General features: G+C 60.7%; 1 protein-coding gene across 9 annotated transcripts; it reads left to right on the forward strand.

Annotated features, from left to right (window-relative positions):
• Positions 1-1,837: 1,837 nt before the first annotated feature.
• On the forward strand, positions 1,838-23,322 carry PTH1R (parathyroid hormone 1 receptor). Of its 9 annotated transcripts, none has more exons than XM_049640349.1 (16): positions 11,981-12,090; positions 12,623-12,743; positions 13,254-13,472; positions 13,623-13,725; positions 15,650-15,784; positions 17,392-17,502; positions 17,606-17,724; positions 17,880-17,974; positions 18,168-18,363; positions 18,870-19,023; positions 20,558-20,618; positions 20,958-21,024; positions 21,300-21,394; positions 21,999-22,140; positions 22,258-22,299; positions 22,805-23,322. In XM_049640349.1, exons 4-16 carry the CDS (start codon positions 13,641-13,643, stop codon positions 23,180-23,182), a joined length of 1,680 nt encoding a protein of 559 aa, XP_049496306.1. In that variant the 5' UTR covers positions 11,981-12,090; positions 12,623-12,743; positions 13,254-13,472; positions 13,623-13,640; the 3' UTR covers positions 23,183-23,322. The 9 variants fall into 9 exon arrangements, with proteins under 9 accessions (XP_049496302.1, XP_049496308.1, XP_049496309.1 ...); XM_049640350.1 differs by having other exon boundaries at positions 13,323-13,472; XM_049640345.1 differs by lacking the exons at positions 11,981-12,090; positions 12,623-12,743; positions 13,254-13,472 and adding exons at positions 1,838-2,036; positions 3,077-3,199.
• The last annotated feature ends 1,231 nt before the right edge of the window (positions 23,323-24,553 follow it).

The raw sequence follows: 24,553 nt of genomic DNA on the forward strand, positions 1-24,553 counted from the left end.
TTAGGTACCCACTCTGGGCACCTGGGCCTCTCTGTCCCTGTTCCTAAGTAACCCACACACCATAGGGGGCAGCTCCCAAATCACAGCCCCTCCCCCCACCGGCCCCCCAGTAATGGAGAAGATGGTGTCACAAGGAGGGAGGTATGTTCTCTACACCAGACATAGCATGATCCTAGCACAGTAAACTATAAAGGCCGAGGGCTGGGGAGTGAGCATGAGAAGGCCAGGAGTCTAGGGGACAGTACTTGTTGGGGAAAGTCACCTCTGGAGGAAACTGCCTCAAACAGCATAGTCCTTAATCACCAGGACAAGAAATTTGAGGGTAGTGGGATACAGAGGAGGATGTGGCCACAGACCCATAGGAAGACAGCTGTGCATACAGTATGGGAGATGGGTGGGTTTGGGTCTGAAGAAGGGTGGGCTGACAGAAAGGCTGGTTGCAGCTGGATTCCAGTAGTCTGAGGGTTTAGGCTGGCAGATCCATTCACATGGGGGGAGGGGCCATCCCTGAAATGTTGGGGGGGGGGGGCCAGGGCTGGTTTGGGGGCTCTGAGGAGCTCCATTTCCACAGGCTGAGTCTGGGAAGCTTACAGACCCCATGGGTCTGGCCACCCACCCTCTGCAGCACGAAAACAGTAAAGTTAAAAGTGCCCTTTGAATCAGCTGGTCAAATCCTCGGTTTACAGATGAGGCAACTGAGGCCCAGACAGCAGGAAGTCGTCCTGCGCAGGATATACAACAGGTGAGTGGGTAAGCAGGGACTGCCACTCCACTCAGGTATTTCCCAGGGCAGCTTCCCCCAAGCCATCCCTAAAGCCATTCGCTCCAGGCGTCCCAGGCCCTCCCCAGCACCTCGGCTTCCCTGCCAGATACTGAAAGGTGGCAGGCTTGGGGTCCAAGATGCCTTCCTCTCGGCGCTACAGCGTCCCCTCCCGGGCATGAGCTCGTAACCCCGCCCCCACAGACTCATCCCGCTCTTCCCCCAAGTTGGGGGTTCCCAGTGGACCAGAGCCCGCCTGGAGTGTTTGGAGATGTGAAGGGGTGGAGAGGGACGCGGGGCTCCGGAGTGGGGGTCCCGGCCGAGCCCCGGGTCTCGCGGCCTGGAGCCTCCCGGGGTGGAGTCAGGGGCGGAGCTGGAGGGGTGGAGGCCGGGCCGGCGTCTGGAAGGGTCGAGACTCTTGAGAGACCCGGACCCGGGGAGAGACCCGGGAGGGTGGGAGAGGGACGTGAGCCCCGAGACGCGGGCAGGGGCGGGGGCGGGTCTAGAGCACAGCGGACCTACCCACTAGGGAGTTCCCGAGGCCGGGGGTCCAGGCGAGGGCGGGGCGGGAGGGCCGTGGCGGCCGAGCCAGGCTCGGGGCTGGCGGCCCGGCAGCCTTCCCAGGGACCCCGGTGCAGCCCGAGCGGGAGTCCCGCGGGCGAACAGACAGCGCCGCGGCCGGGGGCGCGCGGGGTACCTCCCGTGAAGAGGTCCTGCTTCGCGGCTGAGGGTCCCTGTTCACGGGCCCGGGCAGGCCGATCAGAAAAAATAACCTCTGTGCCTCCCGGAGAAGAGAATGAAGCGGCGGCAGCGTCGCGGGCTACGTTCCCGGGCCCCGATGTCAGGGCTCCCTTGGCCCCGTCCCCTCCACACTCACATCCCGCCGCTGGCGACCCGGGGCGCGGCCTCTAGAGAGACGTCCCGGGGCAGGGGCAGCGGGCTCGGCTCGGCAGCTCCGCACACCCGTGGCGGAGGCGGCGCGGGGGGGGCGGGGGGGCGGGGGCGGGAGAGGCCCAGGGAGGGCGCGGGGGAGGGAAGAGGCGCCCCGCCGCGGGGGGGAGGGGGAGCGGCAGACGCCGAGGCGAGGGACGCGCGCGGCGGGCGGCGGCTCCGAGCGGCGGCCGGGCGGGGGGCGCTGGAGGCCAGGCCGGCCAGAGGGGATCCCGAGAGCCCCATGAAGTGCCCCCGGGGCCGCGGACGGGGCGCTGTCCTGGGGAGGCTGTCGGGGGGTCCCCGACATCCATGGCTAGGCGCGGGCCGCGGCGGCGCGCTCGGAGTAAGTCGGGGTCGGGGGCCGGCGCCTCGGGGAGGGGGGCCGGCGTTGGGTAGGGGTGACGCCGGGCCTGGCCGGGGCGGGCGGGCTGGTCCGTCTCGGTGTCAGTCGGCGGCGCCTCCTCGGAGCCCGGTGGAGCCGGCGGCCCCGCGCCGCTCGGCTCGGTGGCTTTTTTGGAAACTTGCAAATGTTTTCGTAGAGAGAGGGAAGGGGGAGGGGAGGGAGGGAGCGAGGGAGTGACCGAAACGGAGCTTGGGGCTGCTGGAAGAACGGAGGCCAAGGCTGGGGGAGCTAGAGACGGACTGACAGACAGGCCGACAGGCAGAGCGTCCCGGCCGCAGGCGTGCTTCAGCCGCGCGGGCGCAGGCGGGGCTCCGGCCCAGGATGGGGAGAGGGTGCGGGAGGCGGCGGCGGACAGGATGGGGATCCGAGGGGGCTGAGGGGCAGGGAGCCGGCGGCCCGATCGCCGAAGGGCTCAATGTGGTTGCAAAGTTGGGATCGCGTCCCTAAGCTGCACGCCCCGAGCGGCTCGAAACGCGCCCCCCGCCCCGCCCCACCTCCCCTCCTTGCGCTGCCCGCGGAGCTAAAAATAACAGCCCCGTTCGCCCCCCGCAGACCGCGACCCCAACCCCTCCCCCGACCCCTCCCCCACTGGGCGTGGGGCGAAGCCACAGCTCCTAGTTCCCCAAAAGAAAAAAAAAAAAAAAAGAAAGAAAGAAAAGGCGGCGCGGGGTGGGGTGGGGGGGACGGGGGGCGGGCCGGGGGCGGGGGGCCCGGCCATATGGATGTGATTTCTCCGCTCCGAGGCAGACGGGCAGCTCCGCAGCGCTCGGCGCCCGCCCGCCGCCCGCCCGGCCCCCGGCTGCCTCCCTTCCTCCCTCCCTCTCTTTCTCCTTTGCGCTCGCTTGCTAGCCCTCGGCGCATGGGCCCCGCGCCGGGCCCCGGGGCCTCGGGCCGCCGGGCCTCCGGGGTCCCCTAGGCCCGGGCGTGGGCGGGGCAGCCCGGCCTGACGCAGCTCTGTACCCCACCACCACCACCACCAGGGCCGGCGGCGGCGGCTGCCCCGAGGGACGGGGCCCTAGGCGGTGGCGATGGGGGCCGCCCGGATCGCGCCCGGCCTGGCGCTCCTGCTCTGCTGCCCGGTGCTCAGCTCCGCATACGCACTGGTAAGTCCCTCACCCGCACTCCAGGACAGGCTGCGGGCTTGCTCTGCGGTCCCTGGGGTGGGTCCGACCGGGGCGCAGAGTCTTAGGTTCCCTGAGTAATCTGAACTCTGGGTGAGCGTCCTCTCTGACCCGAGATCCTGGGTGCCTGCTGTCTCTGGGGTGTCTGGACCTGGTGTCAGATGCCTAAGGTCTCCTAATTTCTGAAGGCTGGGTTTGGGGTCCCAAGTCTGGAAATCTATGGTTGGGGTTCCCCTATCTTCTGCTTCTGCGAGCACCACTCCCGTGGCTGTGTCTCCCTCAGAGATGACAATGTGATCTAGCTGTAGCCCGGGCTTTGGCCCTAAGGTAGGGTCCCACAGACTTTGTTCCAGGGGGCTGTGAGTCTGAGGTCAGAACCAACCAGGCAGGGGGTAGGATTTAGGGGTCCCCTCCAGCTCTCACAATCACATGCGTGCACACACCGCGTACGCTCTTGCCCAGGGAGGCGGTGTGTGTGGCATGGAGGAAGGATGGAGGTCCCCTGAAGGAGACCGACCTCACAGAACACTTCTCCAGGAGAATCGTGCTGGAGGGGGACTCTGGTGAGTGAGGGACAGAGCAGAGGCCAAGAGGGGACCGGAGGGAGAAGAAGAAACAGGCTGGGAGATGGGCAAGAGAGACAGATGGGGTGGGGATGAGGGCTCCCCAGAGCAGAAGCAGCAGACAGACCAACAATAGCACAGAAAAGCAGGCACTGGCGGAGGCCAAGAGCCGGAGACAAGGAGGGAAGCATCATCGTCCGGGGCCAGAGTCTGGGTGCTAGGTCCCGGGGAGTCGGTCAGATGCCTCAGCAGCCCTGTCCCGGGAGACTAGCTCATTGCTGAGGAGACTGTCCGCCTGTGTGTCCCACTTCAAGGCCCCTGCTGCCTCCCTGGTACCTCCCCGGTGGGGGCATCTGCCTTCTAGAGAGACAAGCAGGCAGGCAGGCAGCTGCCTCCCCCCTGACCAGCTCCCTACCCAGGCAGAACCTTCATCGGGAAAGCAAGAGCTCTTAGATTCCTCCAGCTGCCTAATGCCCATGTGACCTTGGCCATCCTCCACATCTCAGTTTCCCCATCTGTAAAAAAACAGCAAGAACTATTTAGCTAAGAATCCCCTGATCTGAGGCTCTCTTCTCCTCTGGGAGCCTCAGCACGTTCCATTCCCTGGTGCCCGTGCCCTCTTAACTCTGGCTCCCCAAAGCCAGAGACCTCACCCCATAGGAGGACTTGCAGATGGGGGAAATCGAGGCTCAGACTCGTGCGGAGGCAAATGCAAGGACCCAGAGCTGTTTCCCCACACCCCTTTGGGCCAGGCTCACGGTCCCCAGGGCCCCTTCCAGGCTGTGTGCAGAGCCAGCCCGTGGTCTGTGTGCACATATATGGGGTAGACAGGAGGGTGGGTGTAAGTGTCCTGAGAGCATGTCTGTGTGTCAGAGCAGGGCTGAGCCAGACTCGGGGCATGCTGTTCTCCAGGTCCCCGTGAGTGTGTGTCTGAAACGCGTGTGAACTCACATGTGTCTGAAGCTGGGTCTGCACATCACTTGCAGGGACGTGGTTGTGCATATATGTGCATGTGCTTTTGTGAGCACATGTGCACCGAGGTCTATTGTTTCTTATTTTTATTTAATAGATGCTTTTGTAGCACTCTCTTCTTGCCAGACACTGTTCTAAGCACTTTACAATATTAACTACTTTAATCTTTCCAACAACCCTCTAAAAAAGGTTCTGTTATTGTTCCCATTTTTAAAGTAATCTGAATCACGCAATCAATATGACCATTTTTTATTGCATGCCAACCTGGTGCCAAGCCCTGTGTCTCTGTGGGGAGGGGGTAATGTGTCCCCAGGGCCCCTCACTGCTTTCTGGGGAAGTGGAGGCACATGCAGAGAATCGGCCTGGCTTAGCCCCGATGCAGTTCTGAGGGTAGGGCAGGAGGAGGGATGCCCTGGCTGGGTCTGCCCTGAGACCTTGTCGGGACAGCAGTGGCGGGATACTAGGACTGTGTATACACTGGACCTTCCCAAAGACCTTCTAGGTTTTAGGTCTAGAGGATGTGGCCCAAGCGTCACCCAATACCCTGTAGGCCCCCTGGGCTCAGCTGGAGCCAGCGAGAGACTGACAGCCTGCCAGTTTCTTCTTCTGAACCACGGGGTGACCGTTCCCACCCAGATCTGTGCTGTGGCCCACTAAGCCCGCCAAACTCAGCGAATAGTTCCCGTCACCAAACCTGCATGCTGCCTGCCTAGCCAGTCCCAGAAGTGGGCTCCCAGGGACCTCAGGTTTGGGGGGCTAGAAAGCGCCCCACTGTGAGGACATCGGCTATGGCCAGACTCAGCTGGTCCATCTTGTGCCTTACGGGGAATAGTAGCCGCGAGCTGGGGGTCAGGTGGAGTGGATTTTGGAGGAAGGGACGGACCCACAGATTGTGAGTAGGGGGCAAAGGCATCCTTGGGGATGCCTCATCCTAAGGACATGTGAAAGAGAAACTGCAGGTCAGCATGGGGGGCAGGCCTTGAGTGCAGAGATGTGATGCGACCTCAGGGTCAGACCCAGGAGGGGCTGTGGTGGGTGGGAGTACAGGTGAGCCCTCCTAGCCTGCTCCAGAGCCAGTGTGGCCATGGACCCTCTTTTAAAGACAGGAAGGAACCACCACGTGTTGAACAATGGCTGTCCTCAGATTCAGAGCTAGAAACTGTCACAAATGTTTTCTCATTCCATCCTTTCACCAGCCCATTTTATGGGAAAGGGCCCTGAGGTTCAGGCAGTGAATCTGTGGCAGAGGTGGGTCTTGAACCCACATCTTCAGACTCTTGCACCAAGCTTCTTCCTCCAAAGCAAGATCCCCATGTCCCACTGTGGGTTATTTAATTTTCCTTCCTTCCTTCCTTCCTTCCTTCCTTCCTTCCTTCCTTCCTTCTTTTCCTTCTTTTTTCCCTCTTTCCCTTTTCTTTCTTCCTCCCTTTGTTTCTCTTTCTTTCTTTTTTTCTTTCTTTCTTTCTTTTCCTTTCCTCCCTCCCTCCCTCCCTTCTCTTTCCTTTCTTCCTTCCTTCCTTCCATAAAATCCTTGTTATTTTACTTTTTTAAAATTTTTTTATTGAACAACTGATACTTGAATATGTTCTTTCTTATAAAAGAGTCACATAGTACAGAGTAAACAGAATTCACCCTTGATGGCTCCCAAGCCCCAGGGCCCCCTCTAGAGAAGATCATTTTTAACAGTCGGGTCTGTGGGTGTCCTCCCAGACCTTTTCCTGTATATTTCCAAAAGGTACTTTTTTGTGTACATATAAAGCAGACAGTTTTGTTCTGTCGTTTTCTGCTTGTTGTCAAATGAATGGTGTCTGTTTGTAGGTAAAGCTCTGCCATGTGCATTTTTTTGCATAAAGGTATGTCTTAGAGATCTTCTTGCCAGGAAACATAAATCTATTTTTTAATGGTGCATAGTATTCCAAAATCTGGGATGCATTAAGCAGTCCCCAGAAATGTATATTTAGATCTTTTCTGCATAGGGGTGTGTGTGTGTGTGTGTCTGTGTGTGTGTGTGTGAGATTCCAGATGGAGGGGGGGCAGAGGAGCTCCTTGAAACGCCCTCCCGTGGCCCCGTGTGACCATTTCTCCGCAGGGTATTTCTAGATTCTGTCATTGCTGGGTCTGAGAACATTCACGTTTTTTTATCTTAATAGACATGGCCAAACTGGCTTCTAGAAAGCTTGTGCAAGTTTATACTCACAATACCAGGAGGGACCAGGAGGGTCTCTCCCCAACACCCTCTGTCTCACGGGGGAAGCATGAGGATTTTCACCTTTGCCATTCTGATAGGTGAAAAATGGTGCGTCTTGTCATTTTAATTTGCCAATTACCCATAAGCTTTAGGACTTTACGTTGGTCTATTGTCCCTCTTCTAAGAGCTTGCACAGAGCCATTACTCACTCCTCTTTCCATAGCTCATTTGTCTTTTTTGTATTGATTTGTTCAAGCTTTTTATATCACCTGCCCTTAAACACCTCCCCCCACCCCAACACACACACCCCAGCTCTGGGAACGGCCTGTGGACAGAGCAGGAGGAGGGGAGCCGAGCCCTCCCGGGAACTTGGGTTTTCTTCGGAATGTTTTAATGAGGCGTCAAGTGGCCTCCCCCAGATTCCTGTTGTGGGCCTTCTGGGGACACTCCCTGGTCCAGCCACCGCATCAGGAAAGCAGCTCTTTCAGAGAGAGAGTCCCTAGGAAAAAGAAAGGGTGGGGTGGGGTTTTTGCAGACCCCTGAAATTGTCTGTAAAATACCGTGTGACTGAGAGAGGGTGCAAAGCCCCCCTCAGACTCGCAAAGACACCAGAAACCTCCAAACCCTAAAGACCCCCAACTCTGGGACCGGCCTGAGCGGAGGTGAGAGCTGGTGGATCCTATTCTGCTGACCAGGCGTACGGTTAAGTTAGGCTGTACTATCCTTCTGGGCCTTGGTCCTCCGGGCCAGGTAGAGGCCGCCTGTGAAGATCCACCGGGTCCAGCAGCCAACTCCGCCATCCCAGGTTCCATCCCACCTCCTGCCCTGAAGGCGTCCACGCTGGCCAGGATGAGAGGCGTCACAGTGCCTCCCCCCCCCCCCAGCCCCTCCCAGCCCTGAACACAGGCAGCCTGTTCAGGAAGGCCTGGAGAGGGGGAGGAAAAGTCAGCACTTGTCAGCGGTGGCGGGGCAGGAGTGTCCCCGGCAGGGAGCCCGTCCCAGCCTGCTCGGGCCAGCCGGACAGACAGAGGGCAGCAAGGGGCGGGGAGCAGTCCCTAGCCAGCTGGCACGGGAGATATCGAGGGGTGCCAGCACAGGTCCCAGTAGTGGAACCTGGAGAAGAGGTGCAGGAAGGCCAGGAGGTCACGAGGGGGTCTCCTGTGAGCCAAGGTTTTCCCCTCCTGGCTTTTGTGGAGGTACAGCTCTCCTCGCTCCAAACACCAGGGCACAACTGTCCTCTGTCCCATTAAAGCCGAGCACAAGATGCCATCACCAACACCATCACCGTGTGGTCGCCTCTGTCTGCCCCCACCCCTGAATTACCTTTCTGCCTCGGAGCCTCTGCTGGGAGACTCTTGCCTGATGCAGCAAGAGGTAGAATCCAGAAGGACTCTGGAAAGCCGGAATTGAGGCTTGCACTAGAGGATCCATGGGGCCTGGTGCTTCCTCAAGCAGACTGGCCCTCTTCTTTTTAACTGTGACTCTCGGCCTCAGTGTCCCCATTTGTCAGATGGGGATGTGGTGGAAGATAAAGGAGATGTAGATAAAGCTCCACGGGCAACGGGGTGGGTGCCAATAGGCAGAGGGGCTAGACGGATGCCAGGCAGGTCTGCTTTCTCTAGAGGTGATGAGGAAGCCGACAGCCGCCTTCCCCCATGGGACCAGGGCGAACCCTGGCAGAGGGATGGGTGAGATGACCCAAGAGGACATCTCGAGTCTGACACCACTCAGTGGAAGAAGCCCCTTTCCCAAAGGCAGGGGTGTCGGCAGCTGAAGAAGTAGCCCTTGTATTTCCTTCTTAGTTTTGCCTGGAGGAGAATGTAGGCATGTCTGGGATCACAGACAGCAAATGTGTGGAATTTGGCAGTTAGGAGAGGAGCTGAGAGGAGTGGCCCTCATTTGGTCAGTGGCATGGAACTGGCTCTCTCCACCACAGCTGTCACCGTCACACCTCCATCACCACCCCTGGCCTCCCCGTCCTCACCTCCACCCCCACTGCCACCACACAAGGACGCTCATCCCCAACTGGGAGACTGTCCTCAGTGGGACTTCTCTGGGAGCTCAGGTAGAAGGAACTGCTCCCCCCCGACCCCGTCCCCATCCCAGGGGAGGGGTAATGAGCAGATGGCCTTTTCTCTTCGTCTGGGCTTCTGAACTCAGGAAATGAGAAACACATCCGGGCCTCTTGACCACACACTAGTCTCTCCCTGGGACAGCAGCTTCTATGTTTGTAAATAACATACTGGCTTCCAGCCTCCACCTGCACCCTGCCTGGAGCCCCACAGACACCAGCTCATTGCTCCCAGGCTGCCCTCTCCCTATTCCTCCAGCTCAGGGCTGAAGTCAGGGCATCACCCCACCCCTTGCGTGTTCACAAACTGCACATCGTGCACACATGTGCACAGAGGAAGGCTCTGTGTTGGGGGGTCCACCATGGGGAGTGTGCTACAGCAAGGGGCACTGAAGCCGAGCCGTATATCGGTTAGGTCAGGAGAAGTCAGCCCTGACTCCAGACCATAAGAGGGATGTGGGAGGGGGGATTTGGGGCACCTGGTGCTGGGGCTGGGTGGCCCCCTCATTGGTGGGTGACCCCTGGCTATGATCCATCCCTGGGTCCCTCAGTCCTCACCCCTGACACCCAAGATCTGCCAGTACTCTAGATCTAAACTGAGTCCCCACTCAGTTTATTTAAACTGAGCCAGCATGAGTCCCCCGCACCAGGAGCTGGGCCAGAAAGACCTGAACTCTGCTGGGAAAGGGGAAGAAGGGCTGGTTAGGTCCGGGGAGGGAGGAGCAGACAGAGTCGACAGGCCAGGAGGGGAAATCGATCTGCCTTCACTTTCCCCTTCACACTCGGGAGATAAGGCCTCCTCAGTCAGGGCAGAGGCAGATGAAGGACCCTGTTACCCGCCAAGCCCAAGCCTGGGGGGCCTTGCAGTGACTTGCAGTCTTACTGGGAATCCAGCTTGGATCGCCCCAAAAACTCACCAGGCACACTTCACCCAGCAGGCCCTCCTGTACTTCCTCCTCCCCCGCCTTCTGGAGTCCCGCCTCCCATCCACCCCTCACTGTGGGTCCCTGGACTTAGTCATCTACTTGGTCTCCCTCTGCCATTCTAGGTCCCCAGCCTGGAGCCACCTGCAGTGCCCAGCAGCAGGGGAGCCCATAGCAAGTGGGAGAGCCACGACTTGGCGGTGGTGGTGCTGCTAAGGGGAGCAGTTATAGCGACCAGCTCGGCCCCGACCCAACCCCTGTCCAGGCTGTCCATGCAGTACCTCACTGAATGCTCACGACAGCCCTATCATCCCCCTGTTCGCACAGGTGGAAAACTGAGGCACAAGGGTTAAGCAACTTCCCTAGACACAGAGCCCATCAGTGGTGGAGGTGGGATTCAAGGTCCAGTGGTGGCCAGCAGAATGTCCCTGGATGAGGAGAGGGCACAGCTGGAGGGAGGGACGAATGGGGGCACTGCGGGCAGGGGAGCTGTACTCAAGGGCAGTGGGAATGAACTTGGCATGGAACTGTCCTCCTTTCCTTGGGAAAGTGCTTCCTTGATTCTGGCTTGGGTTCTTGCTGCAGTGGCAGTCCTGAGTGGCAATGGGTCCTACAACTTCAGGGAGGTCAGAGGTGGGGCCACCATCCCTGTGGATAAATGGAGAAGTTTGGGGGCCATGAGGTGCCTCCCTTCTCCTGAGTGTCCCCAGCCCCACCGTGGAAGCCAGACTCCAGAAAAGAGCGGTGCCTCCCCTTGGCCATAGAGAGGATAAAGCAGCAGCAGTTAAGTGGAGGCTGAGCGGACGCCTTGGGCCTGTGAGGGAGCGTGTGGTTAGTTCCTGGTCATCACCCAGCCAGCACGCTTTGCCAAATGGGCAGTTTTCAACCCATGACTGCTCACATCAGTGGGCTAGTCTATTAGGAGGGCTGGTGTGCCAGCCTTTGGGGACTGGTAGGAGCTTCAGTCACTCAGGAGCTTTCCATCAGCTGGCAAAAAGATGGGGCATTATCTGTTTGTCTTGAGAGAGATGGAGATGGGCAGAAGAAGGGGTGGGGAGGGGGGTGCGGTGAGGGAGTAAGGATAAGGCAATGGTAGAGGTGGTACCGACAGTGGTTATGGGGCTGGTGGCAATAATGGTGATGGCAGTGGTGGTGCTAATGTTGCCTTTGGTGGGGATTGCGACAGCGGTGATGGTAATGATGCTCTACTGGTCCGGATGGTGCTCATGGTGGTCATGGCGGTCACACTGCTGGTAATAATTAGTGCTCGTGGTGGCAATGGTGCTGGTGCAGGTGGCGGTGGTGATGGGGGTGGTGATGGTTTGTGTTGGCGTTGTCGGTCAAGGTGATGATGGTTGTTGGTGGTGATGGTGGTGGCGTTTATTGATGGAGGTGCCAGTTGTAATGATGGAAATGGTAGTGAAGGGGTGCTATCATGGGTTGGGGTGAGCAGCTCAGCTATGCAGGGATCAGACCCCTCAGGAGCCTGGACCCCCAATGCCAGAGGCACAAAGAGAACTTCTGGTTAACCTTGGAGCCCCGTGAACTAGGGCAGGCCCAGTTGTCCTCCCTCAAGCCCCATCCTGCTCCGCTGCAGCTCAGGGAGGAGCGTGTAGAGCCGGGAAGAAACAGGAGGTGTGGGGGCCACTAGAGAGCACATGACAATCTGCCCCAGCCCTTCCCGGGGTGCCCTGGGCACTGGATCCAGCGGAGATCTCAGGGTCCAACTCAGACTGCAGAGACGGAGCACGGACATCTGATAGACGCCCCCGCACCCCCCCCCCCCCCCCCCCCCCCCCCCCCCCCCCCCCCCCCCCCCGTAAGGAACCGCCGCATGACACACTTGCAGGGGCGCACACGCGGACCTTTGCCCGGGAACACATGTACACATGCATGTTCCCAGACACCCGAGGCTCACGTCCCAGATGCATGCGGGACAGTCCCCACGTGAGAACGCAAAGAGACAAGGGCGCACACGAGCGCGCGAGCCGGCCCGCAGTGGGTGCGCGGCCGCTGGACGCCGCGCCTCCCCTCACGCGCACGCGCACAGATGCGCACGCGCTCCGCTAAGTAAAACCAGCGGAACCCAAGTCCGGCCGAGCCAATTGGAGACTCCTTGGCCCTGGAAGCCGTTGCTGCTGCCACCGAGAGACGCGGTCAATTAACTTCTCCCAGCAGCCGGGCTCCCTGACCCGCCCCGCCTGGCCAGCCCGCCCCTTCCCCAGCCCGCCTCCTTCCTCCCCTGCCTCCCCCTGGCTCTCCGCCCTGCAAAGCTCCCCTCTGACAAGGGACCGGCCCTGCCTTGCGTTGGCTGAGGGGCGGCAGCTCTGCCTGTTGAGAGTCTAAGGGAGCCAGGCTCTGCCCTGTGGAGTGTGAGGGGACACAGCCCTGCTCTTGGGGCTGAGGGGTCTAAGGGGACAGACATGTCCCTGTCCTGGTGTCTGAGGGGACCCGGCTCCAACTTGGGGGGTGGGGGGAGGGGGATGCGAGGGGAATGTATTAACCTCTGTGGGTCCCACTCGTGGAAGTGGATAGACTTGGTCACACTAAGCCGTCCCCAGGGCAGCATGCTGCCTTTACTCTGACCCGCTTCCAACCCTGTCCGGGGGGGGGGGGGGCACAGCTTCAAGGTGCGACCACACCCCGATGCCCGTGATGATCTTGTTCTCCTCCTCAAAATGATTCCAGGGAACCCCAGTGGGTGGCAGCGAGTGCCCAGGGTGCACAGGTTGGAAGGAAAAGAAGGAAGTATATTCCAGAGGAAACAGTGGGAACTGATACTCTCTTGTTGGCACCGTCAAAATACAGGGTCAGTCGGGCACCTGGGTGGCTCAGTCGGTTTAGCATCTGACTCTTGAGATTTCAGCTCAGATCATGCTCTCACGGTGCGTGAGTTCAAGCCCCGTGTCGGGCTCTGCACTGATAGAGCAGAGGTGCTTGGGATTCGCTCTTTGTCTCCCGCTCTCTCTCCCAAAATAAGTACACTTAAAAAAAGAAAAAAACACAGGGTCGGCTTGGGTGGAAGGAGCCTCCAGATAAGCAGTGGGATGTGGGTGACTCCCACCCACAGCCCGCAGGGGAGTGTCCGCCCAACCAGACCACTGGCCAGCAATTCCTCAGTCCTCTAGCTTCTGGGACCACAAGGGTGGGAGCGGCTGAGGCACTCACCATTCACTGCAGAGAGCAGTGACTGGGGAGAGGGCCAGGATGGAAATTGGTGACTCCGGAGGTCCCCCAGGGCACTAGGGCTTGAAAGAATCCAGGGCTGGTTTATTTCCCCAGAGTTCACCACTCCTTATCCACCCCCTCTCCCTACCAGGTCCCCAACAGACAGGATCCTGTGAGGATCCATCCTGGGACATTCCATCCCTTTCCCATGTACCCTTAGGGAACAGACTGCACAGAGAGTATCAGTGGCTGCAGCCTACAGGGTCACTAGCGGACAGGCAGGGGACATTCCCCTCCCTCTTTTATCCTGCTGGTGGGACAGGCCCTACCCTTTGGAGCTGCAGATTCCCATCTGTAAAATGGGAGCTTTGTAAGGCAGAGTTCCCAAATTCTAGACTCAAGGCCTTTGGAAAGGGTTGGGGGGGGGGGTTGTGGGAATCCCTCAGGGAGGTTGGGATGGTTGTAGGACCTGCCTCTGAGCTGGTAAGTCGTGCCTGCAGTCTGACGTTCAACTTGGTAGGTGGATGCAGATGACGTCATGACCAAAGAGGAGCAGATCTTCCTGCTGCACCGTGCCCAGGCCCAATGCCAGAAGCGGCTCAAAGAAGTCCTGCAGAGGCCAGGTGGGGGCGGAGCCGGAGGGAGGTGGGGCCAAAGAAGGAGGGTCTGGAAGCGAGGTCCGAGGGAGGGAGGGTCCAAATGAAGATGAGAGCCTAGGATGCGGAACCAAGTGGCACCAGGGAAGGGGTGGGGGGTGGGGGTGCTGGAAGGGGAGGTCAGGCCAAAGTGGGGTGGGTCAGGTGTCATCAAAGTCAGCAGACTGAAACGCACTGAGCCTTCCCTCCTGTGGCAGGGTTAGGGCGGTATGAAGGCAGCCACAGTCCGAATCATCCCCACAGGCTTAGATCTGGCAAGGCACACCAGGATCAGGGGCACTGACTAGGGTGCCAAATCCCACTGGGGTGCGCTGGGACAGCTTCCTGGAGGAGGAGGTATCCAAGGAAGGTCCAGAAAGATAAGTAGATCTTTGAAGAGGGCCACCTGGTCAGAAGACGAGGCTGAGGTGTCCAGGGTCAGGAGAATTGGGGTGCATGGGGCTGGATGGGGAGGATGGGTACCTGGGACTCTGAGTCATAGTTACTGTCCGGGAGAAGGTGTTTGATCTGAGGTAGGGAGGGCTGCTGCCCACCAGTGCGGCCTCTCCAGGGACCTGTGCTAAGGTGAAGAGGGGGCACTCACCTTCCTTCCTGCCTCCTGCCCTATCTTGCCCTGAGTCCATTTCCTGGAAGAGAAGATGGGAGCTCATTAGCACCCATCCGGGCCTCTGCCGCCTGTCTGATCAGTCTCATGGACCTGGAAGAAGCCCAGACCCACCCTCTCCCCCGCCCCCCCGACTGGCTGTCAAGAACAGTTTCCTGTCTGGAGCTGGCTCTCAGACTGCCGGGGACCCAAGCACACAGTGACACACTTTGTAGCACGTGGACTTTGCTCACAGTCACAGGGATTCACCTGGTCTCTTTGGTCACAGCCCTGTCCACACTGGCCCCACTGGTGACTCCTTGGTTCCCTGCCCTGGTGACTTCAGGGCTTGGGGGTCAGGTGGGCCCCCTCTCTTTGGGTCCCAGCACTCTTCCTAGTTGTGGAAGCCTGGAGGCACCTTGCCCCGCCCCAGCCCACCCCATCCTGATGGAGCCCCTCTCTTCCTGCTCTACCCCATCTTGCTACCCCCTCCCTGCTGATGCCCCAAGGATCAGGCACAGCCATTCCATCCCAGTTGGGGCGTCTGCCCTCAGCTTCCCATTGCTGCCACAGACCCTGACATGGGAGGGCCAGGGGCCCTGCTCAGGCTGTCACTGAAGGGACACAAGTCAGAGAATGAGGGAGACTTTTCAGCGAGGGAGAGAGATCTTGAACATCTCTCTACTGGAGAGAAAGGCCAGCCCAGCTCAGTCTCTGGAGTCCCTCTGTGGACCCTGTGGACCCTTAACTCAAGTATCTCAGGGCAGGGGACGGACGGGTAGGTAGACTTGCCTGAACACCCTTGACAGCTGCACACTCTTGCTGTTGTCGTCCACACCGCCAGCTTCCTGAGCTGCACAATGCTCTGGCCAGGCTGCGTTTTCACAGTTTAACCTCTCCGTGGACATCACCCCTACCATCCGCTTTTGTCCTGCGCCCCCTGGTGGGGCCTCGTCCTCCTGCATAGGCTCTGGCTCCGACTCCTGGGTCGGAGGACACCGCCTCTGCCCGTGGGTTGCCCACGTTTACTGCTCTGCCGGCTAGTTGATCCCACGCCCGCGTGGTGTTCGTTCCCATTTGAACCTCCTGTTGACAGTCTCCATACCCTCTGCTTACTTTGCACCTGGCAAGTACTTTACAGTTTGTAAAGTGCTTCCTCACCTGTTACCTCAGCTCTTTCAATGGCCTGGGCTGTCAGCAGGACAGGGATGAACCCACACTGCACAAAGGGGGAGTCTGAGGCAGGAGTGTGCCCTGGGTCTCCTGCCGTAGGACAATCGATAGCCATGACTGCCCTGATTTCTCCAGCTGACATAATGGAATCAGACAAAGGATGGGCATCTGCATCCACATCAGGGAAGCCTAAGAAAGACAAGGCATCTGGGAAGCTCTACCCCGAGTCCGAGGAGGACAAGGAGGCGCCCACTGGCAGCAGGCGCCGAGGTATGTCTGTGCTTCCATGCATCCATGGGATACCACCTAGGACCCACCCACCCCGCCGCTCGATCCCCGGCAAGTGAGCTCATGCTCTTCAGCTCTTGTGGAAAAGAAGAGGCTGTGGCCCCCTCCCTGAGGAAAGCAGGGGAGGGGCTGGGAGGAGACAGAGCCCAGGAGGTATGGTGTGGAGGGGGCCGGCAGCTGGATGGGCCCAGACACCCAGGAGATTTGGGCAGAGAACTTGTCCCACATTACCCCAGCGGTGGCCCCAGGGCTGTGGCCCCTCCCATGGAGAGAGATGACAGAGAACCTGGGAGACAGAGGGGCAGGGCCAGATACAAAGACAGGGAGAGACAGACAGGGGACCGGGAGGCACAAACTGGGACTGGCACTCTGTCAGAGGAGGGTCCATCAAAAATAGTATCCTGGGCCATAGACACAGAGCAGGAGAGGATGGAAGCCACGGAGGAGCGGGGCCAGAGAGAGTGAGACAAGGAGGGGAGAAGAAAAGAGAGGGAGGAAGATGCAGGGCAGTGTTGTCCCTCAGGAAGGTAAGGAGAGACAAACGCAGAGCCCAGGCTGCAGCCACAGGGCCGGTTTGAACCGGCTGGGTGGGCAGCAGATTCCAGATGGGCCACATCTGGGAGGCTGTGGTCACCCTGTGGCTCCCCAGGGACCAGAGGGAATTGTGGGCCTAGCCAGGCGGGGCTGGGAATATGGTGCCCAGGACAGAGAGCCTTTCACCAGGCTGGGGTGGGTCCAGCCATCAAGGCAGCCTTCCAGGATGGCTGGAGAGTCCTGTGGCTGGAGCCCTGCAGAGGGAAAGAAGGGAGCTGGGGGGTGGAAAGTAGAAGATTCAGAGGCCGAGGACCCTCCAAGTTCACTTAGTAGCTCTGCTGTGAGGCTGGAGCCCTAAAGTAGGGTAGAATCCCACAGATAGCACTTAGATTTGGGGGGATGATACCTTCCCTACGAATGATCATTGGAGTCTTGTAGCAGGTGCTCAGGGTGGGTCTGGGAGGGGGGTGGAAGCACAGGCTGATATGGTCAGTCCCAGCTACCCGGTGAAGAAGCTGGAATACAAAGAGGGTGGACATCTGCATGAGGTCAGCTGGCACTGGAAGCTAGTCCTCCTGCCTCCTGTCCATGGTCCCTGGGCAACGATCACACGGAAAGCATTCTCAGCTGAGGGAATTAGTCTGGGAACTTCCCCTTCTCCAGGGACACCTGGCGGTGGGACCAAGAGTAGAGGAAAAAGAGAAAGGCCCGGCCAGGGGCTGAGTCCCTGAGGAGGGCAGGGCCCTAGGCTGTATGACTTCAGCAGATCACTTGTCTCTCTTGGCCTCCACCAGTCAATCTAGAAAATAGGGCCATGCCAGTACCTGCATACAGGGGCTGTGGGTGAATTCTATGAGGCCAGGTGGGTGCAGGGCACAGTAGGTAGTAAGGCTCAATACATTCTCTCCAGAATGCTCCAGGCCTGAGTTCTCCAGTCCTGGGGCACACCTGTCCCTGAGGGAGCCAGCGACCACAGGTGTGTTCATTCTTCTGGGTCACTAACCATGGACTTGACTGGTGTCCCCCACCTTGTCTGTCTGTCTCTGTGGGCACAGGGCGCCCCTGCCTGCCCGAGTGGGACCACATCCTTTGCTGGCCGCTGGGGGCACCAGGTGAGGTGGTGGCCGTGCCCTGTCCCGACTACATTTATGACTTCAATCACAAAGGTAAGGCAGGCTGGAGTACGGTGGGGACCACAGGGGTGCCAGGACTTGGAGCTCAGGGCTCCAGACCTCTCTGCCTGCCCTGACCCTCCCCATGGACCCGCAGGCCATGCCTACCGTCGCTGTGACCGCAATGGCAGCTGGGAACTGGTGCCTGGGCACAACCGGACATGGGCCAACTACAGCGAGTGTGTCAAGTTCCTGACCAATGAGACTCGTGAACGGGTGCGAGCTTTCCCCCTCCCCAACCTGACCTGGATAAGGTCACCCTACCCCATTGGTGACCCCTGAGCTAGGCCTGACTCCTCCGGCAACCTTCACTGGCCTCTTACCCTCCACCTGAGTCCCAGGGCTCTGACGGTGTGTCCCCACCGGCACAGGAGGTGTTTGACCGCCTGGGCATGATCTACACCGTGGGCTACTCTGTCTCCCTGGCCTCCCTCACCGTGGCTGTGCTCATCTTGGCGTACTTCAGGTGGGCGGGGCGAGGGGCGGGGCCGCGCTCGGTGGGCGTGGGCGTGGGTGGGGCCGAGGTCCGGTGCCTCCCTTCCCCTTACCCGGGCGGGGCGTCCCTGCCAGCCGCGCACAGCCTGGCTTCCCGGCCACACACCCCCCCCCCCCCGCGCGTCCCCGTGCCCTCACCCACGGTGTTGTCGCGCGCCCCGCAGGAGGCTGCACTGCACGCGCAACTACATCCACATGCACCTATTCCTGTCCTTCATGCTTCGCGCCGTGAGCATCTTCGTCAAGGACGCGGTGCTCTACTCGGGGGCCACGCTCGATGAGGCCGAGCGCCTCACCGAGGAAGAGCTGCGCGCCATCGCCCAGGCGCCCCCGCCGCCCGCCGCCGCCGCCGCTGGCTACGTGAGTGCCCCTCCCTCTCACCGGCGGCCCGCGCCCCCCCCCCCCCCTCCCCACCTCTGGCTTCGCGGGAGACCCACCCTGCCGTCCCTCGCCCGGCACCTCCACTTGCCGCTAGGCCCTCCCCTCTGCCCGTCTCCTCCTGCCATGCCACTGGAGTGAGCCACGCACAGCCACCCGGCACCCTCGACCCCGCTTCCAGCCCCTGCTTGCCGTGGGCTTTGTGACTGTCTTCACCCGGCACTTTCCTCAACACTCCTGCCTCAGCCCAGCACGCCCACCTACCCCACCTCTTCACATTGCCCCCTGCCACTGTCCTGAGTGCCCTCCTGCCCCTGGCGACGGCTTTCCCCCTCTCCCTGCACCCCCAGCTCTGCCCTTGACCAGAGTCTGGCCCTTCCTGCCCTCGTGACCAGCACCACTTGTCCTATGTTATGAGCAGCCCTCAGCCCATCTCCAACTTCTGCACATGCAGGCCTGCCTTCTGGCTAACACCACTGCTCTCCTAGGCGGGCTGCAGGGTAGCTGTGACCTTCTTCCTTTACTTCCTGGCCACCAACTACTACTGGATTCTGGTGGAGGGGCTGTACCTGCATAGCCTCATCTTCATGGCCTTCTTCTCAGAGAAGAAGTATCTGTGGGGCTTCACGGTCTTCGGCTGGGGTAGGCAGGCGTGGGGGACAGCGGGGGCTGGGGCAAGGGTGGGGCCATGGGCAGCAGGGTCAAAGGGTCAGGTGCCCACACAGCATATGCCATCCCATCCACCCTTCTGTGAGTCTGACCCCATCCCAGATTCAGGCAACAGGCCTTGGCCAGGGGTCAGGGTTCACCTGGGATTGGCTCAGCCCGGGGTTGGGGTTCACTTGGCCTTGAGGCTCAGCCCAAGAGAAGGAGGGGGTCCTCTCAAGTTAAGATTCAGGTCAGGATCAGAGTGGGATCTCGGGTCAGAGATCACCCTAGGGCCAAGGTTGGGATCTGGGATGCCCCCTCCACCCTGAGCCCTGTTTCCCTACCGATCCCCCTCACTGCCTGCAGGATCCATGACCCAGAACCCCAGGGCGGGCTCTCGGCATCATCTGAGCTTCAGCAGCCCCTCCGAAGAGTGGGTTGCTGGGGCTCTGCACGGCTCCCCCACGGGCTCTGGGATTGAGTTACCGATAATTGTCCATTATTGTTGGCAGCTCCCGAGCTTGGCTGGGCTCCGGGGCAACTGGCCAGACTGGGGCGACTGGCCAGACTGCAAAGGGGTAGGCCCGGTGGCTGAAGCCCTCCTCCCTGCACTCAGCACCCAGAAGCTCTCAGGTCAACAGCCACAGCCCCTTGCCACACCCTGACCTTGTCCTCACCCACAGCAAGCCCCAGAGCTGGGGGAGATCTGGGCCTGGTTCCAGGAACTGACATGGGCTCTGGGGCTAGAAGGTGTCAGGGTGGGCAGGAAACACACAGATTGGGAGCACACAGAGCTTCATGACACAAGAATGTCACAGCTCTTTTTCCCACCATAAACCCAGGTCGCACCCTGCCCCTCCCAAGAGTTCACCTGGCCTAGAATGAAGTGTGAGGGGCTGGAGGGTGGGAACCTGGGCTCCCTTCTAGAGGCAGAGCTCACTGAGAGGTACCATGTGCATTCTGAGCTGACTCGGGCCTGGGAACACCAAGGTTCCCCTGTGGACTTTACTCAGCCTGGAACGACGGTTGTCACTCCATCCAGTCTCATCCGTGGGGGCTAGGGCCTTTCACGCTGGGTGTTGGGGAGGGGGGCGTGCTGGGACAGAAGAATGCTGGCACTGGGCCCCCTCCCCACAAGAGCGCCCCGTGCGGATCACTGCCCTTGAGAGGAGAGCAGGGGGGAATGGGCTGGGCACAGGGAAGTCAGCGATGCCTTATTTTACCCTGTGCCCGGCAGGTCTGCATGTGTGGGTAGGAGACGCAGAGCCAAGATGAGGGCAGAGGGCTGAACTGGGCGCTGGGCACTAGAGCCTTCAGAGGAGGCTGTTGGGGAAGCAGAGTGGCACATGCCAGCCTGTGGCTCTGTCGCCAAGCAGCCCGTGGCTCCAGGGTGAGGGGGGTCAGGGACGGTGACTGGGTAAGCTAGGGGTCCTCAAGGACGAGAGGGGTCTGGCGAGGAGGGCTGAGGGGGGAGACATCGTGGGCAGCACCTATGGTTCCTCACACGCTGCCCCCTCTGCACCCACAGGTCTGCCCGCCATCTTCGTGGCCGTGTGGGTCAGTGTGAGAGCCAGCCTGGCCAACACCGGGTAGGTCCAGGTGGAGAAGGGGGCCAGCGGGGGCGGGGGGGTTCTGACACAGGCCAGAAATACCCCTGGAGCCCTCTTCCTCTGTGCGGTATGTGAGGGGGCTTCCTGTACCCTGGCCCTGAGTGGGCCCCGCTTCAGTTTTGTATCCAGCGTTGAGTCAGGTGCCCCCTCAGGGTCACAAGAGGCTGCTGCAAAAGAAGCGTGTGAGGGTGGCCTTAGGCCTGGCCACACCCAACACTCGGCTGTCCTCTGTCAGAGCAGACCAGCTCTGGGGCCACTCTGTGGGCAGGCTCAGGGTGGGAACAGGGGGGTGGGAGCTGATGCCTCGGCCTCCCCCAGGTGCTGGGACTTGAGCTCCGGGAACAAGAAGTGGATCATCCAGGTGCCCATCCTGGCCTCCATCGTGGTGAGCAGGGGTGGCAACAGGGCCGGGTGGGGGTATGTGCCACAGGCCCCAGTGCCCAGCCCCTGACGGGGACTCGAGGCTTCCCCGGACCCCAGGACTGGAGCCACAGGCCTGAGAAGCAGCTGCCCCCAACCCCAGTCCGCTGGGGAAACCAAGGGCCCACCTGGGGACGCAGTGGCAGAGCAGAGTCCGGGCAGGGCCGCGTGCCCCGGGGCCCTTGCCCCCACCCCCAGCTGGGGTGCAGCTCGAGACGCAGCCCTCCCTCCCTCCCACAGCTCAACTTCATCCTCTTTATCAACATCGTCCGGGTGCTGGCCACCAAGCTGCGGGAGACCAATGCCGGCCGGTGCGACACGCGGCAGCAGTACCGGTGAGCTGTGCCCGGCAGACCCCGGCTCCTCAGAGCTCAGGGGTCATCAGACCCCGGCACCATGTGAAAAAGCAAAGACAGAGGCCCCAGGAGTGAGCCTGTGTCAGGGGGAGAACCCAGCTCCTGACTCCCTGGCTGGCCCCAGGGATCTCACCCCAGAGCCAACCTGGGCCATTCGGTGCTAGGCCCTGCCCTAGAGCTGGGGTCTGCAAGGGTGAGACAAACCCAGACCTCTCCTTAAAGAGCTGATCGTTCAAGTCTGAGGGACCTGAGGGCCGTGGGTGGCTTCGAGAGGGCGGTGGTTCAGCTAAGACCTGAGGAATGGGCCGTGGGATGAAGAAGGAAGGCAGGGGTGGCGGGGGGAGATGAGTGTGTGCCAGTAGGGGGACCGGCAGGTGCAAGCACCAAAGGGCCCTATTAACACTCTGCCAAGACAGCGAAGGGTGGTTGTCCCAGGTTAACTGGATTGTGCTCCACCCTGGCCCGAGCCTCAGGTCCCGTAGTGGCTCCCGAAGCCTGGAGCCTAGGGCTGGCGGGTGGGGACGGCACCGTGCCTACTGAGGGGAAGGGGCTTGTTCCTGACCCACGTGCCCTGCCGGCCCAGGAAGCTGCTCAAATCCACGCTGGTGCTCATGCCGCTCTTTGGCGTCCACTACATCGTCTTCATGGCCACGCCGTACACCGAGGTCTCAGGGACGCTCTGGCAAGTCCAGATGCACTACGAGATGCTCTTCAACTCCTTCCAGGTGCGCAGGCCCTGCCCAAGGCCCGGCCGAAGGTGGGGAGGGCAGCGGAGGAGGGTCCACTCCCACCCTCCCTGGATGCGGCCTCCGGGCCCTGACCCCACGTGCCTCTCTCCACAGGGATTTTTTGTCGCCATCATATACTGTTTCTGCAACGGCGAGGTAAGCGGTGGGCGACGTTGGTACGAGGCAGGGAGAACGGGAAAGCGCCAGGGGCCCCCCAAGTCCTGTCCTTCCATTCTTCTGTTCAGCTCCTCCTATATTCCTCCAAGAACATCCCCGAGAACATTTGTGAAAGCAGAGTCTTTCCAGATGATTCAGGCTTGGGACGTCCTAGGATTTGTGGGCTCTTCGATCTCTGGCATAGCCAGTGTCTTCCCAAGCCCACAGTTGAATCTCCATAATCCAGACTGAACAACTCAGCCACCCTTGGGGCCATTTGAGCCTTGTAGACTCTGGGCGTGTCAGCTGCCTGAAGCCAGGCACCATGTTCTGAGGATGACGGGATTTTACTTGGCCTTGGAATTTTCCAGTGATATCCCGTGCCTTCGGTTCTATTCAGTGCTGAGTGTTGTAGGGGCAGGGAGGAGGGCACGGCTGGGCCTGGCCGGGGGGCACATGTGGCAGAGGGGTTACCTGACGTCCTGCCCTCCTCCCACCACCCCAGGTACAGGCTGAGATCAAGAAATCCTGGAGCCGCTGGACACTGGCACTGGACTTCAAGCGGAAGGCACGCAGCGGAAGCAGCAGCTACAGCTACGGCCCGATGGTGTCTCACACGAGTGTGACCAACGTAGGCCCCCGCACGGGACTCGGCCTGCCCCTCAGCCCCCGCCTGCTGCCCGCCGCCACCACCAACGGCCACCCCCCGCTCCCCGGCCACACCAAACCGGGGGCCCCGGCCCTCCAGACCACACCACCTGCCGTGGCTGCTCCCAAGGACGATGGGTTCCTCAATGGCTCCTGTTCGGGGCTGGACGAGGAGGCCTCTGCGCCGGAGCGGCCACCTGCCCTGCTGCAGGAGGAGTGGGAGACAGTCATGTGACGGGGGACCTGAGGGTGGGACCCATGGACATGAGGGCCGACAGACGGACCAAGAGACGGGTGGTTGGACGGTTGCCCACTCAGGGCTGGGGCTGGGAAGACAAAACAGGAAAAAAAAAAAAAGGGAAAAGGAAGCAGCGTGTAGCTTCCTGTGGTCTGAACTGGGGACTTGGGAGGGGAGGGGTAGGAGCATCGGAGAAGTTCATGGGTGTCACCTCAGGAGGGACTCTGGGGGCCACAGGCACAGTGGAGCAGGAAAGACCTGGGAGAGGCCTACAGTGGCTGGAGTTTGCTGGGGTCACACAGGGACCCGGTGGAGCCATGCAGGGGCGGGGCCCCAACCTTTCCCTGCCACCCTTGGATGCTTCTGGTTGGACCGAGGCCCCCGGGGGGACCCAGGCTCCTCCGGGCCAGCTCTCCACCTGCTGCCCCAGTCACTGTCCACCAAGGGCCAACCGCATATCCCTAGGTCCCTGGCCCTGCTCCGGACCCCTTCCTGCCCCTCTGGTGGCCATACTGGGCCCCTTGGAGGCTGGGGTACGCAGGGAGCCCTCCATACGTGGTCCCAGCCCCCACCCCATATGTGACACACCCCTGGCAATCAGACTGAGGGTGAGGGTGCGGGGAACATGCCGAGGCCATCAACTGAAGTGTGAGCTGCGGCCTCTGCTCTGGCCTGGGAGCTGTGGGGGAGCCTGGGGACAGCCCACAGGTCTGGCTGGGCTGAGGACCTGCAGGACCCGGCACGTCCACTCCCTGTGCATCCGAGGCCGTCGCTGAGCATCCCCCTCCGTCACCCATCCACTACATTCCTTGCCCCCTTGGCCCCTGCACTGCCCAGTCCTGGGCCCCAGAATGACCTCCTTGAGAACTGACCCAGCTGAGTGTCCATCCCGTGCTCTGACCAGCACAAGCTTCTTTCTCCATTCCGAAGGCAGCCCTGCCCGACTCTGGGCTTACACAGGCCAGCACCCCTGCCTGGCCCTTCCTTCAGCCCAGCGCCACCTGTTTGTTCTGCTCCATGGACTCAGCGTCTGGAAGGCGCTCCCAACTCTAACGGCACCGCCACCACGGGGGGCTGGGTGAGGGGTCACGGGGGAGGGACCGCAAACTCACTGGGGCAGCGGGTGGCACAGGTGTGCTCTGGGCAGCCTCAGGCCCGGCCCTGCCTGTCCTTCTAGATGGTGGGCAGGGCAAACAACTGCCCAAGGCCTGGCACACGCCTGGAGCACCATGTGGTGTCATGTGCTTGGAATGGCGGGAGACGCACAGGCCAGGACCTGAGCCAGTTTAAGCATCGAGGACTCCCGTGAACACCGGGCGCCACTGGAAATCATACAGGGAGAGCAACAAGGTCTGAGCCACATTTAGA

Source organism: Panthera uncia, chromosome A2, assembly GCF_023721935.1.
Source record: "Panthera uncia isolate 11264 chromosome A2, Puncia_PCG_1.0, whole genome shotgun sequence".
NCBI classification, from domain to species: Eukaryota; Metazoa; Chordata; class Mammalia; order Carnivora; family Felidae; genus Panthera; species Panthera uncia.

Coding starts and splice junctions, on each gene's coding strand:
- PTH1R (XM_049640345.1), top strand. CDS start 3,125: ATGGGGGCCGCCCGGATCGCGCCCGGCCTGGCGCTCCTGCTCTGCTGC. Junction 17,725..17,879: donor CCAATGAGACTCGTGAACGG/GTGCGAGCTTTC, acceptor CCACCGGCACAG/GAGGTGTTTGACCGCCTGGG. Junction 21,025..21,299: donor CCATCCTGGCCTCCATCGTG/GTGAGCAGGGGT, acceptor TCCCTCCCACAG/CTCAACTTCATCCTCTTTAT.